The sequence below is a fragment of the Canis lupus genome, chromosome 4 (genome assembly GCF_011100685.1).
Source record: "Canis lupus familiaris isolate Mischka breed German Shepherd chromosome 4, alternate assembly UU_Cfam_GSD_1.0, whole genome shotgun sequence".
NCBI classification, from domain to species: Eukaryota; Metazoa; Chordata; class Mammalia; order Carnivora; family Canidae; genus Canis; species Canis lupus.
In genome coordinates, this window is record NC_049225.1 from 4,371,542 (window position 1) to 4,389,959 (window position 18,418).

General features: G+C 47.1%; 1 protein-coding gene across 1 annotated transcript in view; it reads left to right on the forward strand.

Annotated features, from left to right (window-relative positions):
- The window catches only part of NID1 (nidogen 1), an 82,890-nt gene extending 64,704 nt beyond the window's left edge, over nt 1-18,186 (forward strand). The window contains exons 13-20 of the mRNA XM_038533838.1: nt 1,582-1,809; nt 4,105-4,277; nt 8,050-8,176; nt 11,647-11,818; nt 12,872-13,029; nt 14,243-14,366; nt 15,048-15,160; nt 16,235-18,186. Coding sequence (XP_038389766.1) covers nt 1,582-1,809; nt 4,105-4,277; nt 8,050-8,176; nt 11,647-11,818; nt 12,872-13,029; nt 14,243-14,366; nt 15,048-15,160; nt 16,235-16,356 — 1,217 coding nt within the window. The 3' untranslated portion in view covers nt 16,357-18,186. The remainder of the gene's footprint in view (nt 1-1,581; nt 1,810-4,104; nt 4,278-8,049; nt 8,177-11,646; nt 11,819-12,871; nt 13,030-14,242; nt 14,367-15,047; nt 15,161-16,234) is intronic.
- The last annotated feature ends 232 nt before the right edge of the window (nt 18,187-18,418 follow it).

The window sequence follows — 18,418 nt, forward strand, 5'->3', positions numbered from 1 at the left end:
TCAGGTGCTTCCTGAGTGGAGGTGAAGGAGATGCAATAAAATCTGCCCAGGGAGACAAACCAGGAGCAGAGTCTTAGGATCAGTGTGACGAGAGCTCCAGGGCAGATGAGCCCAGGGCCCACCGGGAGCTGTGGAGGCACAGGGGGCCCAGACATGGAGGGCCTGGGAAGGCTTCCTGAAGGAACTAAAATGCCTAAGCTGATTTTTGAAGGGAAACAGGGTCATGGGGGAGGGTGTGTCACCTAATGAATAGGGCAGAGAAAGGCCTGGAAAAAGAGAAGCAGTTGTCCTGGTTTGGTTTGGCCAAAGTGTAGCTCTCAGCAATCAGTGTCCCTTGCTGGTGTCTGAGCATTGCTCTGTGTGGTGGATACTGCAGGAGTGAGGGCGGTGCTGGTCTTGCCCTCGTGGTGGCTGCACCCCAGCAGAGCGGAACCAGTTACAGCTCTGTGTACTGGCGAATCGTTGATTCCAGGCCACACCTTCCTGTCAGCAATTCCCCACCAACAGAGAAGTATTTCCTTGCCTAGGGATCTGAGTTGCATGGTTAAGAGGCCATGTTTCATGCCAAACACAGCTCATCATTAAAAGGAAACACAAGGGGCGCCGGGGGTGACTCAGTGGTTGAGTATCTGCCTTTGGCTCAGGTCATGATCCTGGGGTCCTGGAATCAAGTCCTGCATCAGGCTCCTTACAGGGAGCCTACTTCCCCCTCTGTGTATGTCTCTGTCTCTCTCTCTTTCTCTCTCATGAATCAATAAATAAAATCTTAAAAAAAAAAAAAAAAAAAAAGGAAACACAAATGCTAGGAAATGTGCCCTGGGGTGTTGGTTTCCCAAATCTTTGACCTCGACTCCATGTGTATAATCAAGAAGCTTGAGATGATAAAAAGGACAAATTTCAGAGAAACCATGTTTCTTAAAACAAATTTTGGTGATGCCCATCAACTGATTAATGGGTAAACAAAATGTGGAATAGCCATCCAGGGGGATACTATTCAGCCATAAAAAGGAATGATACATTGATGGATCCTACACCATGAATGAACCGCAGAAACCTTCTGCTGAGTGAGAGCAGCCAGGTCACATGTCATATGCATGACACGTATGTGTTACATTTATTAGAAATGTCCAGGATAGACCATCCATGGAGACAATGCAGGTCACCAGCTGCCAGGGGCTGGAAGTGGAGAGCATCAGCTTCTAAGTATAAGGTTCCTTTGGAGCTGAAGGCAGTGGATCCAAATTCAAAGAGGAGGTGGTTGCATAACATTGAGACTGTACTAAATACCACTGAATTGCTCACTTTGAAATAACTAATTTTATGTTCTGTTGGTTTTGTCTTAATTTTTACAAACTGAAAAAAAACGCTTCAGAAAGAAAAGATGTAAATATAGTCTTCTTGACTGTTAAATTCATTCAATAATATGACATTTTAAAGTTTAGAAAATGAACAAAATAAAACCCAGCCATAAACCAGCAGCTTTCACGGGTTAGAGTCAAGCGCAGTCTCCAGCAGCCATGGCCAATGGACGCTGGCCGGTGACCCGGCTGACCACCTCCCTTGTCCTTGTCTCTGTCGTAGAAATGGAGAAAACCCGATGTCAGCTGGAGAGAGAACACATCCTCCGGGCAGCGGGGCTGACGGACCCACAGCAGCCCGTGATGCCGGGCCTGTTTGTTCCCGAGTGTGACGAGCACGGGCACTACACGCCCACCCAGTGCCACGGCAGCACTGGCCACTGCTGGTGTGTGGATCGCGACGGCCGGGAGCTGGAGGGCACCAGGACCAGGCCCGGGATGACGCCCCCCTGTAAGTCGGAGGGCAGCGCAGCTTGGGGCTTGGGTCTGGGAAAGGCCTCAGGGGCCAGAGTTGCAGTGCCCATGAGCATCGGGGGGCCTTGCCCAGGACACAGGTGGCACTTTGTGTCTGCCCTAAATCCTGTACTGCTCCACTGGCCTGGACCCCATTCCCTCCCTCCCTCTCTGCCCTCTGCACCCCTCTTCTGTCTTTCTCATCATGCATCCCCCTCCTCCATCACTCTGTCCCCCCCCCCCCATACCTCTTCTCTTCCTTTTCTGGGCGTACCTGTTCTGTACAAATGCCAGCAGGGCTGGCTGCAGCTGTACTGCTGTGGTAGCAGAGGGTGTGGGGGCTGTGGGCCTCCCAGAGTACACTCCCTGCCATGGTGGCCTGGCCTTCCAATGTCTGCATGGGATGTATCAGGCATGGAAGAGACCAACCGAAGGCCTCCCCTGGGAGGTGCGGGGGCCTGTGGGAGGCTGGCCAGGCTATGCAGCTTGGGACCCATGATGCCTCAGCCTCTGTTTACTCAGCGTCCACCCAAAGGAGGAGCAAAGCAATCTGTAGCGTGGCTTCCAGCTCTAAAATCCTGCTTCTGTCTCAAATGTGGAAAATGGGTAATTGTCAACAAGTGACCAAAACCAAATACAATCAGTCCTTGAATCTCCATTCACAATTGAGCTAATGATCAAGGATTGATCCTCTACCAGATAGCTTCTTGAAGCTGCTAAAAGGCTGCTAAGTGAGTAGGAAGTGGTCATTAATTCATCCAGCCAGCATTAACTGAGCTTCAGATCCTGGGGAACCTCAGGGGCCAGGTGAGCAGGTGTAGGGCAGGAGAGAAGCTCTGTGAGAGAGGAGGAGCCCGAGAAACCCAGAGGCTTAGGTGGGCGTGGGGAGCTAGTTGGGAAGGTGTTCCAGAGCAATATGGTGTGAACCAAGTTATCAAGCAGGGGCCAAGGTAGCAGCCCCAGAGAGGCTGTGGCTAGAAGGCCAATTCCAGGCAGCCGATGCAGGCTGAGAGGTTGGAGAGAGGAGGCGAGCCAAGGTGAGGGCTTTGGATGCCCAGCTGAGGGGCCTGGGGTTGAAACCGAGGGAAGCCAGGAGCCTGGGGAAGGTCTTGAGTAGACATTGGTCCCACCAGGTTTGGGTTTTAAGATTATTATTTATTTATTCATGAGAGGCACAGGCAGAGGGAGAAGCAGGCTCCATGCAGGGAGCCCCACGTGGGACTCTATCCCAGGTCTCCAGGATCACACCCCAGGCTGAAGGTGGCGCTAAACCGCTGAGCCACTGGGGCTGCCCAGGTTTGGGTTTTAGAAATACTGCTAGCTGATCGGTAGAAGCTGAGATGGGGTGAGAGGCCCACAGGGGAGGTGGGGGCTGTCCCAGTGCCTGGCATTAAGGGAGGGAGCTATCTGGCCTGCTGGCAGTGAGTTAGGAGACAGGGATGGATTCCAGAGATCGTAAAGAAATCAGTCAGACTAGTCTACATCACTGACTGGGTATATTGGGCAAGACAGGCAGGAGAAAGAGGTGGAAGTGGTCCCAGTGAGGACCAGGTCCAGCTCTCTGTCTTCAGAGAGCAGGAGACACAGCCCAGGAAGAGCCAGGACTCAGCATTCCGGGCTCCTCACCCTGCGCCACAGGCTGCCTGTCCCTTCTCAGGGCATGTTCTTGTCAAGGGGAGCCAGGGAGTCGTGTCAGGCGTTGGGGTTCAGCACTTAGGAGGTGAGGCCGAACCTGGGGGAGCATTAGCCCCTGATCCAGAAAGCCCGGGATGGGTGCGTTCCTGCCCTTTGGGTTGGGTCCAAGACTTGCCCACCAGGCAGGACGGGGTGTGTAGGGCAGGTCGACTTTGGGAAGCTCAGCATCTTCCAGTGGAGTGTGAGCAGGGACAGGGGCTTCGGGGACTGCTCTGGCTGTCGTTTTGGTTCACTGTGGCAGCCAGTGCCTGCAGCAGGGCATGAATGGTTACATTATTTCTGTTTCTATTAAGGAGAAGGCTAAGCCCTTGGGTTTTTTCATGGTTTTTTGTTTTTTTCATGTGACCTTTCATGTTCAACTCATGCCCTGCCTTATCTACTTCACAAACGCCCTTTGTGGGCTTTCTGCTCCTTGTGCTGTTAGATGCAACATGGGCATCATGTGGCTGTGCAGTCTGTGGTGCCGTGAAGGTGGCATTCATGTGTGTGTGTGTGTGTGTGTGTGTGTGTGTGTGTGTACGTGCACCCACATGCGTGCCTCACCGCATACATTCCTGCTGCCCATAGGCCTTGCTCAATGACCTCTCCTGCCACACAGGTCTAAGTACAGTGGCTCCCCCGATTCATCATGGACCCTCAGTTCCTACTGCTGTGATTCCCCTGCCACCTGGGACCCATTTACTCTTTGCTCAGACTGGGAAGATAGAGCACCTCCCCCTGGAAGGGAGCATCATGCAGAAGACAGAAGCCAAGACATTGCTTCATGCTCCGGTGAGTGCTGGCTAATTGCAGTTGGTGACAACTTCCGCTCCAGTGACCTGGAAAATCAAGCAGGGTGTAGTTAGATCCAGCTCTGGAGCTTGAGCCTTGGGACTTAGGAGCCTCTGGGTTCTGTGTGATCCCAGGTGTGCATCTCTAGATGGGGCCACTGTATTCTCGAGCTGCCTCTGGAGCTCCCTGAGGGGATGGGAGCAGAATCAGGGAGGCCTTTCAGAGACCACTGTGGGATCTGACCCCTTGGTTAGGGGCACCACACAACTTGAGTATCTGGTCCGTGTGTGTCTCCCAGGTCCCACCTTGCCATTCCTGCTAAATTAATAAAGGGGCTCACAGTTGGCAGATCATCAACTAAAGATCCTCATATCTGCTGCAAGGCAATAAAAAGCTTCATCTTAAAGCTTTTCAAAGCATCAAAGATGCATTTTGTGAGTTGGGGATTTTTGTCTGTTAGAGGTTGGACACTTCTGAAAAGCCATTAACTTTCATCTGCAATCCTGACCCCTGCTCAGAAAGAAACCAGACCTGAGACCTGGGGGCGGGGTTGCAAGAGCAGAGGGGGCCCTCAGGTCCCAGAAGGAGTGAAGAAGGCTTTCAAAGCTTCTTGGATTCATGTTCTTCCCCTGTACAAAACCCTCTGATGGGTTCTCCCTTCACCCAGAATAAAATCCAGTTTTTCCCATGGCCTCCAGCTACTTTCCCCACCCCATTCCCTGTCATCGTCCTCCCACTCAGCAGCTTCAGCTGTCTGGTCCTGTGGCTGGTCCTCAACACACCACACACATCCCCATCTCAGGGCCTTTGCACTTGCTGTGCCTCCACCAGGAGTCCTGTCCCTCCCAGACACTTGTGCAGTTCCTGCCTCACCTGGTTCAGATTTCTGTTGGCATGTCACCTCTCTGGGAGGCCTGTCCTGGCCACCCTGTCTGCACTGCTCTGTCTCCCTGTCATGCTTGGTCTTTACCATATCACTCCACACTGCTTAGTACATTGTATATCAACATATATGCTCTGTATCTGATATATATGTTCCCCCTAAGAATGTAAGCACGCGAGACCAGAAACTGTCCATCTCTTTCATGGAGGCATTTGTTTTACAGTTGGATTCCTAGAGCCAAAACAGGGCTTGGCACTCAAAAACTTTTTTCTGAATGAATAAGTGATCTTTGGGTTCTTCTGTTGCCTCAGTGAAACATAAATCCTTGCAGGGACAATCATCATTGTTCTTTCATTGTGTCCTCCAGTGCACACGCTCAGGTAGCGGGAGAGGCTTGAGCTCCCTGTGACAGTCATTGTTGCCCGAGATCAAGGGTAGAGCCTGAATGTCAGGTGACAGTAGCAAAAGCAAAAAATTGAGGTGGAATAGGTGGAGGGGAGGGTGCTGACACCAGGATGAATATTCATTGTGTTCTTTTAGTTGATTTTTTTGTGTATATTTTTACCATTTTAACCACTTCACAGTGACAGTGTAACTATCACCACCAGCCACTCATCAACCAAACAGAAACTCTGTACTTATTAAATAATAACTCCCTCCTTCCCCAGCCGTTGGCAGCTACTAGTCTACTTTCTGTTTCTGTGGATTTGACTCCTCTAGATACCCCATGCCTTTGGAATTCTGTGGTATCCTTTTGTAACCTGCTTGCTTAGCAAAATATCCTCAGAGTTCATCCATGTTGTAGCAGGTATCAGAATTTCCTTCCTTCTTAAGCTGAATAATATTTTGTTGCATAGATTTACCACATTTTGTTTATGTATTCATCCATCGATGGACACTTGGGTTGCTTCCATCCGTTGGCTATTATGAATGACACTGCTGTGAACATGGGTGTACACATATCTGTTTTCACTTTTTAGTAATATAAACCAGGCCTGGAATTTCTGAATCATATGGCAATTCTATAGATTTATTTTTTATGTCATAGCATTCTCCTCAGTACCTGCACCATTTTACAGACATACGAGCACAGTACAAAGATTCCAACTTCTCAACATTTATTATTTTTTGGTCTTCACGGCAGCCATCCTAATACTTGTGAAGTAGTGTCTTATAGTGGTTTTAATTTTTGTTTCTCTAACGAACGATATTTCCATCTTCTCATGCATTTATGGACTGTTCGTGTATCTTCTTTGGAAAAATGTCTACTCACGTCCTTTGCTCATTTTGTCATTGGCTTGTTTGTTGTTACTGAGTTGTAGGAGTTCTTTATATATTTACTTGGAATTTCCACAGACATTTTATTTTACTTTATTTTTTTTTTAAGATTCTATTTATTTATGCATGAGAGACACAGAGAGAGGCAGAGACACAGGCAGAGAGAGAAGAAGCAGGCTTCCTGTGGGGAGCCTGATGTGGGACTCGATCTCAGGACCCCAGGATCATGACCTGAGCCAAAGACAGACACTCAACCACTGAGCCACCCAGGGGCCCCTCCATAGACATTTTAGAGTAAACTTGTAAGTTTCCACCAAAGGGGAAAAAAAGCCTGCTGAGATTTTGATATCAAAAGGTGCACAATAGGTGCCCTATTTGTGTCTCTTTTAAGCCTATTTAGGAAAAATTGATATCAATATTAAATCTTAGGATCCATTAAACTAATTTATCTCTGTTTATTTGGCTCTTCTTTGATTTTATTCTGCAATGTTTTATAATATTCAGTGTAGAATCTTGCACATTTAAAAATATTTGTTCTTAAATACTTTGTTTTGGGGGCAAATATAAGAATTACTGTTTTAAAATTTTTAGTTTTTGCTAGTGCATAGAAATACAATTTTATATTGACCTTGTACCCTGCAACCTTGCTGGGTTCAATTGGTAGTTATAATAGTTTTATAGATTCCTCAGGATTTTCTACATAAACAATCTAATTGTCTTAGAGTGGTTTTACCTCTTTCCATTATTTCTTTTTTTTTTTAAGATTTTATTTATCTGAGAGAGAGACTGCATGTGTGTGCCTGTGCCTGCATATGAGAGAGAGAGAGAGAGAGAGAGAGAGAGCACACATGCGTCACAAGCAGGAGGAGCATCAGAGAGGGAAGCACATTCCCTGCTGAGCAGGGAGCCTGACCTGGGGCTTGACTTGGGGCTTGGTTCCAGGACCCTGAGATCATGACTTCAGCTAAAGGCAGACTCTTAACTGACTGAGCCACTAAGGTGCCCTATTCGTGTCTCTTTTAAAATGATCTTTAGATAGGTGAAGATTTCTTAGATAATATACAAAAATATTAGTCGGGCAGCCCGGGTGGCTCAGTGGCTTAGCACCACCTTCAGCCCAGGGTGTGGTCCTAGAGTCACACCGTGGGTCAAGTCCCACGTTGGGCTCCCTGCGTGGAGCCTGCCTCTCCCTCTGCCTGTGTCTGTGTGTGTGTCTCTCTCTGTGTGTCTCTCATGAATAAATAAAATCTTAAAAAAAAAAAGTATTAGTCATAAGAGAAACAATAATAAATTGAACTTAATAAATATTTTAAACTTTTGCTTTTCAAAAATACCATTAAGAAAATTTAAAAAATAAAAACAAACAAAAAAAGCGAGAAAAAAGCTACATGAGTGGAAATACACACACACGCATACATATGTATACAACAAAAGATTTTTATCTGAACTGCATAAAGAACTCCTACAACTCAATAATAAACATTTTTAAATGGACTAAAAACACTTCATTAAAAAAGTCCAGATGCCTGTAATCACATGAAAGAGTCCTACCATCATTGGTCACTCAGTTGCTAGTGGGTGGGCCACTCTTACAGCTGTCTGCACTTCCAGGATAAAGTCATCATTGGACTGGCCTTCGACTGTGTGGACAAGATGGTTTACTGGACTGACATCAGTGAGCCTTCCATTGGGAGAGCCAGTATGCATGGCGGAGAGCCAACCACCATCATTCGACAAGGTGGGCAAGCATTCTTCCTTCTCGACTTGGCTTCCTGCAGCCCAAGTGGCTCTTGGGGGAGAGCAGAGGGGTGGAGTGTGTGGTTGCATACAGGATATCGTGATTTGAGTGGACCTGGGTTCTCGGCCTCAACACCACCCTTTCCAGCTTTCTCTGAAAAGTCGTCCACGAACTCTTCATTAAATCACAAACACTTTAGCTGAGATTTGTTGCTAGCCTAAGAAGAATAAGATTAAAATAGGGTAAGTGCCCACGCCTTTCTCTTAACACTTATCTAGCAAGTTTTAATGAACAATAAAGGCCAAACTCAACCCTCCACTTAGGATATATATTTCTTCTCTATCTGTCGAGCCTAGAATTGATTCTCAGAATGTCTGCCCCATGGTATGCTCCATTAGGCAGATGCATCATGAAGTTGGGAGAATTACAAATATATTGGCAAATATAATCCCTGATAATTGTCTATTCCCAAGATGGTTTTCAGGTCAAAAGTTGTCACTTCAGCCTGTAACATAACGGTGGAAGGAGGTCTTTTCTACCTTACCCTCCCTGAGTTGCTCAGATTGCCTGTGCCAGAGGAGTACAGTAAAGCAGGCTGAAGTTTCATAAACATTCCTCAATTTTTAGTTGTGTTACTGATAATGAAGTGCATAACACTTTGGCACAGCTGACCCCTCAACATTTAACCTCAATTTCTTAATTTACAGAGGTCGATTTAAGTCAAGGACTTGTGTGTTATTGTTATGCCTCCATTCAACAAGTCATAACTATTTTACATAGATATGTTTTATCAAGATTGAAGGCCATTACAACCAAAATCCAAGGACTTCTATAAATTCCCCTTTACTGAAAAAGTCAAATATTACATGTCACTAAGTCAGTAACTCCTCAGCTGACTTGCAGATATTTTCAATGAAAAGACATTGTCTTGACAACGATGGTCCTCATGTAAAATCATTTTGCTTCCTTTGCAAAACACTCAAATCAAAGATACATCTTCAAAACATATGAGCCTCACTTGGTATTTCTTTTTCCTTGAGGCTGAATGTTGCTTTTCCAATTTCCAATTTAATGTTTCTGTAGCAGTTGATATTCTGGAAGGGTCCCTGTGCCTGTATTGGTCATACAGTTTTTTTTTTTTTTCTTCCTTCCTTGGTTCCTTCACAAAAGATGATGCAATAGGAATCAAGCTGAGGTTGAATTAAATACATCTAGCTTTTGACATAGGCTGCTGCATCATTTTCTGGAAGCCAGGGTGCTATTTAATGTCTGCTAGTTTTCATAGTTTGGTTTAATGAACAGAATTTTGAAAATGCCTTTTTCTGGGTGTCCTCTCTCTCTCTGTTAAAAATGTTGCTGTTATCTATGCTTTGACTTTAAAACCCAGTGGAAGAGGGGAGGAGGTCATCACTGCTATTTCCTGTTGCTTCTGGAACTGATAATCATCCAAGAAAGCTTTAAGCTCAGCAAGAAACATTCCGGGCAAAAGTCCACTGTGAAAACACAGAATTAAACTAGAATGTGATCTTTGTAGAAGGAAGATCACTGGGCATAAATTTTCTTTTATTTCAAAAGAGAGAAAGAGACTTCCTCTTCAGTTTTTGTCATGAAACAAGTTGGTGCCTCCCTCGTGAATGAAGGTGGAAGTGGGGAGCTCTTCTTTATTTCATGTGATCCAAATGGTAAGGCTGTCTCTCTTTCCTTGAGTGAAACTCCTAGCCAAATATCTTTAATAAGTGTCATAATCTGTTTCCTCTTGACATAAGCAGTATGGAATATACTGCCTTGCTATCTTCCCTTCTTTCCCTGACTACACAGTAACTACACAGACCTTTCTTTGGCATGAGAGTTCAAAAGGAAGCATTTTCCTGGATGGAGGAGAAGATTTGGTTGCTCATGGGTTCGAAGTCAGGATTAGAGCTGTTTGTAAGGAGACAGCACGACACGGAGTTCCTGAGGGCCCTGGGCATCTTGTCAGGCAGTGCCACTGAGCCGCCTTTCCCTCTACTTTTCTATCTGTGTGTTTGAATGGCTTGTGTCACTGGCAGAGGAAATATACCCCAGAATGGTTTATTCTGGTTTTGTCGGAAAGACAGAAGAGGTCTCTGGAGGTCAGGCTTGCTGTCCTTTCTCCCCTAGGGACGTGGGAAAAGTTTTAATACTTCACAAATCTCTACTGCTGATTTGAATAATAAAAACCTTGTTCTAGGGCTGTTTCTAATTCTTAATAAACTTCCTCTGGCAGGGGTCCTTTCCGGGAGGGTGGGGCTTTGGTATTCTCAGCATCTGCAGTCAGTCATATTAGGAGTCCAGTGAAGGCTGATACAAGAGCTGAGAGTCTGAGTTGCTTACACATTGATGAAGAAACACAGTGTGGGGATGATTTCCTCAAACCTTGGATCCCATCCTTGGCCTCTTCCCCTTCCTGCTTACACTGCAACCATACTAAGTGATCTTCAATTCTCTAGTCAGTAGAGGAGAAAGAGCCCTAAGTGACACCAGCAGAACCCTGATAGCTACCGTCCTAATGTTTAATTTGCTTTCATTTGTAGTCGGGGAATCATTGCAGTCTTGAACTTGTGGTTAGGTTAGGTGGGCACCGAAGGTTCGTATTGCTGTCAGCTTACCCTGTGGCAACCCCTGGCTTGAAAATCAGTTACTTATAACCCAGAAGACTTCTGGGAGTGTTACTTGTGATCACTGATATCCCTTCTTTGTACTCCTAAAACTTCTATAGAAATAACAACAACTATGATTTCTTGCTGTTACTTCTCTGAGATGACCCTTTCCCTCCAATAACTAATGAATAAGGCAAATCTGTTTTGTGCTATTCTCCTCTTAAGATCTTCATATGCCTCCTCTTTGCTTGTGGGATAAGCTCTAAGCTCCTTAACATGAGCATCCTACACCTCTGGCAGCTCTCCCATCGTCATGGACACCAGCCATGCAAAATGATATATAGTTCACTTCAAGTTGGGTCCAATCTTCCTTTATAGTTTTGTGCTGGGCCCACTAGCTGGCTAACTCTCATCCAGGATCTTCTCCTGACAAACTCCTCCTGGTCTTTTGGGAGCCAGCTACACGAGGTGACACCACCCCACCCCAGGAAACCCTTCCAGGGTCTCCCCAGGCCAAGGCCAGCATCCTCCTCCATGTTCCCATAAAAACAGAACTCAGTCTCAATTGTGGTTGCTTGCAAGCTCCTGGAAGCCGGGGACACAGCTTAGGTGTTGTCGTGGGCTTGGTTCCCAGTGGGGCACACAGGGTAGGTGTCTGCTGGATGAATGAGTGACATTTTTTTAAATTTGTCGCTTTGAGTGTTGCTTAGCTTATAAGCAACAGGCATTTCACATACCCATTTGTTTTCCCAAAGTGCAAGGATTGCACCCAAGAGAAATAACACTGAGCAATCAGAAAAACTTCATCATACCTGCTTACAAAACCCAGAAATGTTCTGTGTTTGGTTCTAGATCTTGGAAGTCCAGAAGGTATTGCCCTTGACCATCTTGGCCGCAACATTTTCTGGACTGATTCTCACTTGGATCGAATAGAAGTTGCAAAGCTGGATGGCACCCAGCGCCGGGTGCTGTTTGAGACTGATTTGGTGAATCCCAGAGGCATCATCACGGATTCCGTGAGAGGGTATCTTTGTATAAATCTCTGTGTGTGTGTGTCCATTCCATTTGCAACTGTTCTTTCGGATATCCTCAAATATTAGGCTCTAACTCCAGCATCGCTCTCCTGAAATGGATGCGTTACAGGATGAACAGGATTGCAATTTCCCATGATCATGGACTTGATCCCATGCTCCACTTTTAAATCTTTTAAGAAGAGACTCTGTAAGTTGACAGCTCAGAAACTGGTTATTTCCATTTGAGTTGAATGTGGATTAACACCTGTGCTCTCTCCACCCCAGAATGGTATCAGAGTAGCATAAACATACCCCTGGGCCTCAGGCCAACACAACACGGCTGCCTCGGAGACCCCTTTCTAGGATTTTGTCTTCACATCAGTGCTTTCTTTTTCCCTACAATAAGCTCTAAATCCACACCAGGCCCTCGGCACCTTCACACTTTGATCCCTTCCCTGTGAGGCCACATCCCTAGTTCTGTGGCCACCCTGAACCCCTGGGTCTGCTGTGTCCCCCTGTGTGGGAACAGCATACAGGAATTCCTATGTGTTTGTCTCTGCTGTGGTGTTCTGTTTTGTGCTGTCTTTTTGAACAAGACACAATTTGTCTTTAGCAAGATACAATATGTCAGTTATGTTTAAGGGAAGTAAATTCATTAGTAACAGAGTAACCACGTTCAGTTGAAGAACCAAATCCAAGTATTTTTGCAAAGGAAAACGTGTCTCATCACCTCCAGACCCATTAGCCATCCTGCATTTGAATGTCTGACAATGTCTTCATCATAGGTGTTTTTTTTTTTTTAAAGATTTTATTTATTTAGTTGAGGTAGTGAGAGCGAGAGAGAGCATGAGTGGGGGCTATGGTGGGGGAGGGAGAAGCAGACTTCCTGCTCAGGGGGCTCAATCCTAGGACCCTGGGATCATGACCTGAGCTGATGCCAGATACCTAACCAACTAAGTCACCTGGGTGCCCCATCATAGGTTCTTTTAAAGTTGTTTTAATAAACTTCTTCTCATCCATCTTTGTTATTTCTCTTCCTCTTTCCATTCCTTTTCCTCCTCCAGGAACCTTTATTGGACAGACTGGAACAGAGATAGCCCCAAAATTGAAACTTCCTACATGGATGGCACCAACCGAAGGATTCTTGTGCAGGATGACCTGGGCTTGCCCAATGGGCTGACATTTGATGCCTACTCGTCTCAGCTCTGCTGGGTGGATGCAGGTGATGAAGAGCCCCAGGCCTGACCCCTGGGTTGGAACAGTGCTTTTTTTTTTTTTTTTTTTTTAGTTAAACAATTATTCTTACCCACTCTGGGCTGGTATCTATTACAGGGAAGGGGGCATGAGATAGCTGTCTTACTTTTCTGCACAAAAATAGCGGCCCATCTTTTCTCTGAAATGTATTGTTTCTCTAGGCTTGATGCTCGCTATCCAGGGCAAGTTCTCAGCTGGCTAAGTTGGGCATCAGCAACCTCTAGCCCATGGGCCAGTGCAAACAAGCCACCTGTTTTGCTTACATCTAGGTGCTATAAATGGTTTTTACATTTTTAAATGTTACATTTTCAGAGGTTATGTAAATGCATCCATTATGTCCTCAATTTTGCCTCTCGGCCCCCAAAACTTAATTACCATCTGGCCCTTGAAGAAAAAGTTTGCTGACCCATAGAGCCAGTCCTCATCATATTATTATCTATCTTTTATGCAATTCGTGACTTATATTTCTGTGGCTTACAGCTGTCCTCAGGGGCCCAGGCAGGACCTGGAGCCAAGGAAAATAAAGGTGTACAATCCTGATGAGATCCCCTACCCTGGGGTATCAAGGGATGTGGGCGGGATGCTTAGTGGGAGAGTATGGTCAGTCATCTGTTAAGTGTCTCCTGAGTACCTACCCTTTTCCCAACACCATCAGGTGCCACGGGAGTGCAGGGACCGCATCTTGCATCCAGGGAGCACAGGAATAAATCTTGCACAATTAAAGGACAATGCAAGGCTTAAGTTAGCCCTAGTCTGGGCGCTGATGTGGGGCCATGTGCGGTTGCAACCATGGGGCATGTTAACGATGGTTAAGGGCTTGGAGTGCAGGGAGGGAGGGGCTGGGAGGCTTCAGGCAGTAGGGACTTGAGTGAGAGCTGGAAGATGTCATCATTCCTACTTAATCCCCAAGCTGCTCTGGGAATGGGCAGAACAAGGAGAGGCCCCCCTGCCCCGACCTGCATCGGAATCAGGTATGGATCCCCAATGGAGGGGGGGTGCTGACCAGTAAGAGGGGCAGGGCAGGGCAAAAGCTTTCTGCTGTTCAAGAGCAGGTCTCATGTGTTCTCCAGGATCTGTCATTGTAACACCGACTTCTCTCACCCCGGCCCTCGTTACTGGTTTTGTCATAAAGGGGCCGTTTCTTGGCTGCACAATAAACCACTTGTTTTCGCTCCACACAGGCACCAATCGGGTAGAGTGTCTGAAGCCCGATGAGTCTGGCCGACGCAGGGTTCTCGAAGGGCTCCAGTACCCTTTTGCTGTTACAAGCTATGGGAAGAATCTGTACTACACGGACTGGAAGACGTACGTCAGCGGGGGCCGGGGAGCCTGCCCTGCTGCCCTGTCTCTGGGAGGCCAAGCCCTCCCCATGTGGCCTCTTGACCTGACCTTCCAGCGCCCAGAGACACCTGCTGTCTGCCTTGGCCTTCTGGTTGTCAGGAGAGGAGGGGGAAGAGGAGTGAGGCAGAGGGCACCTGGGGGGTAGGAGGTGCTGTTTATCATCTGATGCTCCTGGCTGGGCAGCTTCAAGTATGTATACTTGGACTTGGGAGAATGTCTGTTCTTTCCCCGAGAGCTGGCCTGGGGTCCCTTGGCTGGTAGGCTCCATGCCCACCCCAGGCTCCTATTGCATTACACTTCTTAAACTGCAATATTCCCAAAGCCCCTGCTGGACCACCCCTTCCTGCAAACATGGGGCGTCAAGCCAAGCAAGCAACTGGGACCCAGGGCATCGGATGGAAAGCCAATTTCCCAGTTTGGAATTTAGAGCTGAGGGGAGAGCTTGCTAATCTTTGTCCTTGTCCTTTCCAGGAAGGCAGAGAAATGCAGGCTTGTCCCTCCCCAGGAGGAGGGAGTGGGGATGGCTAGGCAGTAAGGCCAACGTGTCTCTTCGTGGCCCCAAAACCACAGAAAAGGCCACCTTGTAGGCAGAAAGTTGGAGCCATCAGATGTGTCTTTTACCTTCTGCCCTTTGGTGTTCCACAGGAATTCCGTGGTTGCTGTAGATCTTGCTATTTCCAAAGAGACTGATGCCTTCCACCCCCACAAGCAGACCCGGCTATATGGTGTCACCACGGCCCTGTCTCAGTGTCCCCAAGGTAACCCACCTGTGCTCTTACTAGTCAGGGGCTGGGGGGCCCTGGCTGCTCCCTGCCTGGGCTCTCGTAGCCCTGAGCACATGGCAGGTGAGACACAGCCCCTTCCCTCAAGGGTCTTCATTATTTAGTAGATGAGCCACACTGAAAACATGAGAGGATGAGGTGGAGGTGATGGACCAGGGTGAGGGAAAGTACTGAATCTTGGGCTGGGTCTAGATATATGCAGCCTTCAGGTTCCAAATAGGAACATCCGTGTTACGATCTCTGCTGCTTCAAGAGTCCATCCATTTGACCTAACAGCCGTATTAATAATCACTGCTGCTGGGGATCCCTGGGTGGCTCAGCGGTTTGGCGCCTGCCTTTGGCCCAGGGCGTGATCCTGGAGTCCTGGGATCGAGTCCCGCGTTGGGCTCCCGGCATGGAGCCTGCATCTTCCTCCTCCTGTGTCTCTGCCTCTTTCTCTCTCTGTGTCTATCAAAAATAAATAAATAAATAAATAAATAAATAAATAAATAAATAAATCTTTAAAAAAAAATCACTGCTGCTAATAATCACGACCATGTGTATTAACCCAGCCTTCTCAGTGCTGGGTACTCATGAGTTCACTAATCCTCAGAGCAACCCCATGAGGTAGGTACCGTTCTTGTCCCATTTTATTAATAAGGGAACCGAAGCCACTTGCCCAAAGCCACGCAGCTCACAGTGGCACAGCCGTGGGGGAGCTAGGCAGTGTGGCTCTAGAATCTGCTGTGCCACCTCTCTGAGACCCCTCCCCAGACTTGCGCTCCATGGCTTCCCACCTACCTCCAGGCTGATGCAAAGCCGAGTGGACAGGCTAGACTGAGAGCACTTTGTGCTTGAAAATCCCAGCTCCGTGTTATACTAAGAGCTCCCAGCTCTGATGGTAAATCAGTCCCCAACTCAGGAATTGAGTTTTGCCCATCTGGTAAATCCTTAAATGGCGAGGACTCCCTCTTCCTGGAACACCCACATGCTTGGCGTGGAAATCAAAAATGGGGCTAATATGTAGGTTACTCTCTTCTGTAGCCCTTGAACTGATTTTGCCTTTTTCAGGTCACAACTATTGCTCAGTGAACAATGGTGGCTGTACCCACCTCTGCTTGGCCACACCTGGAAGCAGGACCTGCCGTTGCCCTGACAACACTCTGGGAGTTGACTGCATCGAGCGGAAATGAAGACAAGAGTGCCTCATTCTCTCTGCACGTATTCGGCAGCACCCTCCTTAAAAGGGTCCAGACTGAAAACTCTGGCCTCTTGGCCTCCACGCCCAGATCCTACCCAGCCTGAGCCCCAATGGTGTTCCCCTGTTTCCCAAAACAGATGCCTTGGGCTTCTAGAATGAGAAAGCCTCTTCCCCTCCACACAGACAGAACCCCACCACCTCCGAGTGAGGATTTTATGCCCATCCCAGTGCTCTGGAACCTTTCCCCAGCTTAGCATCCCCTAAGTGGAGTGGAGCCTCCCCACACATGAGCTGCCCCTTCCCCTGTGGCGTTAACTCCCTGACGCACCAGCCAGGGCCACCTAAGCAAGGCTGTGAATGAAGGAGGGAGTTAACTGTCCCCCCCTCTTTTCTTTTGGTGCTCTGAATTCCCTCTCCCAACTCCTAGCTTCCTGCCACCCCTGAGTTCTGTACCGCCTGCATCCTGTCCCACCTTTCGTTCAAAACCTGCCCTGTCATAGGGCCGTATGGATATCTGTGGGCGATAATGGGCAGCCCCTCCCAGATAAGTTACTGGCATTTCAGCAGTAGCCTTTGGTAGATAAAGGCTTCCATCAAAGGAGAGTCCAGTGGTAGGAATTTGAAGGTATAGAGTCAGATGTTTGAGGATGAGGATTCTTTGGATGTGCCTTAAATTCACCAGCAGTTACCAAATTATTCCTCTTTGCCCAGAGCACCTCGATGCCAGCATCTGGTCTCTTGAGCAGCATGACCCCACTGCTGGCACCAATGCCCAGCCTCCCTGGCTTTAAGCATAGCTGCGGGCTGGTACCAGGGCCTCACCTCCTGCCCTCAGCCAACATGAGCTCATGTCTCCTTAGCTTCTCCCTCTACTCATGGCCCTTGCTGGCTGTCTTCTCATCTACAAGGGCCAGATCAAGTATTTATGCTACTGATCCAGACCCTTGATTGCTCATTGGTGTACTTAAAGGGACCATTGTCACCTGTCATGTTTACATGTCCACAGTTTGTTTAGAAACCTCTCCTGGCCAGAAAAGTAGCTAGTGTTATCTTTTACCAGCTGCTTCCCAGAGTTGCAGAACAATAGGAATCTTGGATTCAAAGCTGAGCATAAGGATTTGAAGTCAGTAAAGATTAGGGTAAGGAAGTAGAGAAGGCTCAGCAGAAAGTATCACAAGGAGATCGATCAAGAGGAAAGGATAGAAAAGGGTATTTAACAACAGCAATGAGAAAAGCTCTTTAATAATCCCAAAGAAAAAACGGTCCCTTTTGCCAAAGAACACTTAGGCTTGAAGACATAGAAGAATTTGCTTGTTTTTCTCCTTGGGGAAGACATGTTTCCCCTTACTGCAAACCTCAGTGAGCTCATCCCCCTCAGCCTGTACCCCTGCCCTGCGTTGGCCTCATCTGCTTTGGCATCCCATTGGCACCTGGATCGGGAAAGACCCTTTACCTTGAATAATTGGAGCTTGTTTTGAGAGCCAAATATATCCCCGAGAGTCACGAGATTTGGGGAACACATGGGTCTTCTATCCATCCCAGCCCCCTGAATTAGTTTCACTTTTTTTATATTTATCATCCCATATCGAGCCCTCTATAACAAATGTTTGTCATAATTTTATATAATTTTATAACTTTTATTCATTTTACTAGATTCATTCTAGAAGTCTTCAAATGGTCAATTCTTAAACTGTGGAAACCATTGAATGAAGGTGCTTATTAACTATTCCCCCAGGTTTATACAAGTATCAGATGATTCCTTGAGTTTACAGTTGTACAAATATCAGTGCAGAAAATTAAACAATTTTTTTGTTAAAAAAACCTTTATCTTGTTTGAATGGAGAAATTTATAGTTGGGGGCTGATTCGCAACGAGAAGATAGCAGTTTAATACTGTGCACACCCTGTGGATACCCCAAGGTTATGAGGGGCGGTTGGTTTCCCACCAAAGACTTAGGGGCTCGTTGACTTAGGAAATCATTCCATCAGAGACCCCAAACTACCGTTTTGGACATTGTTTTCATTTTTCAGAAAAACATATTTCAACTGCAGCAA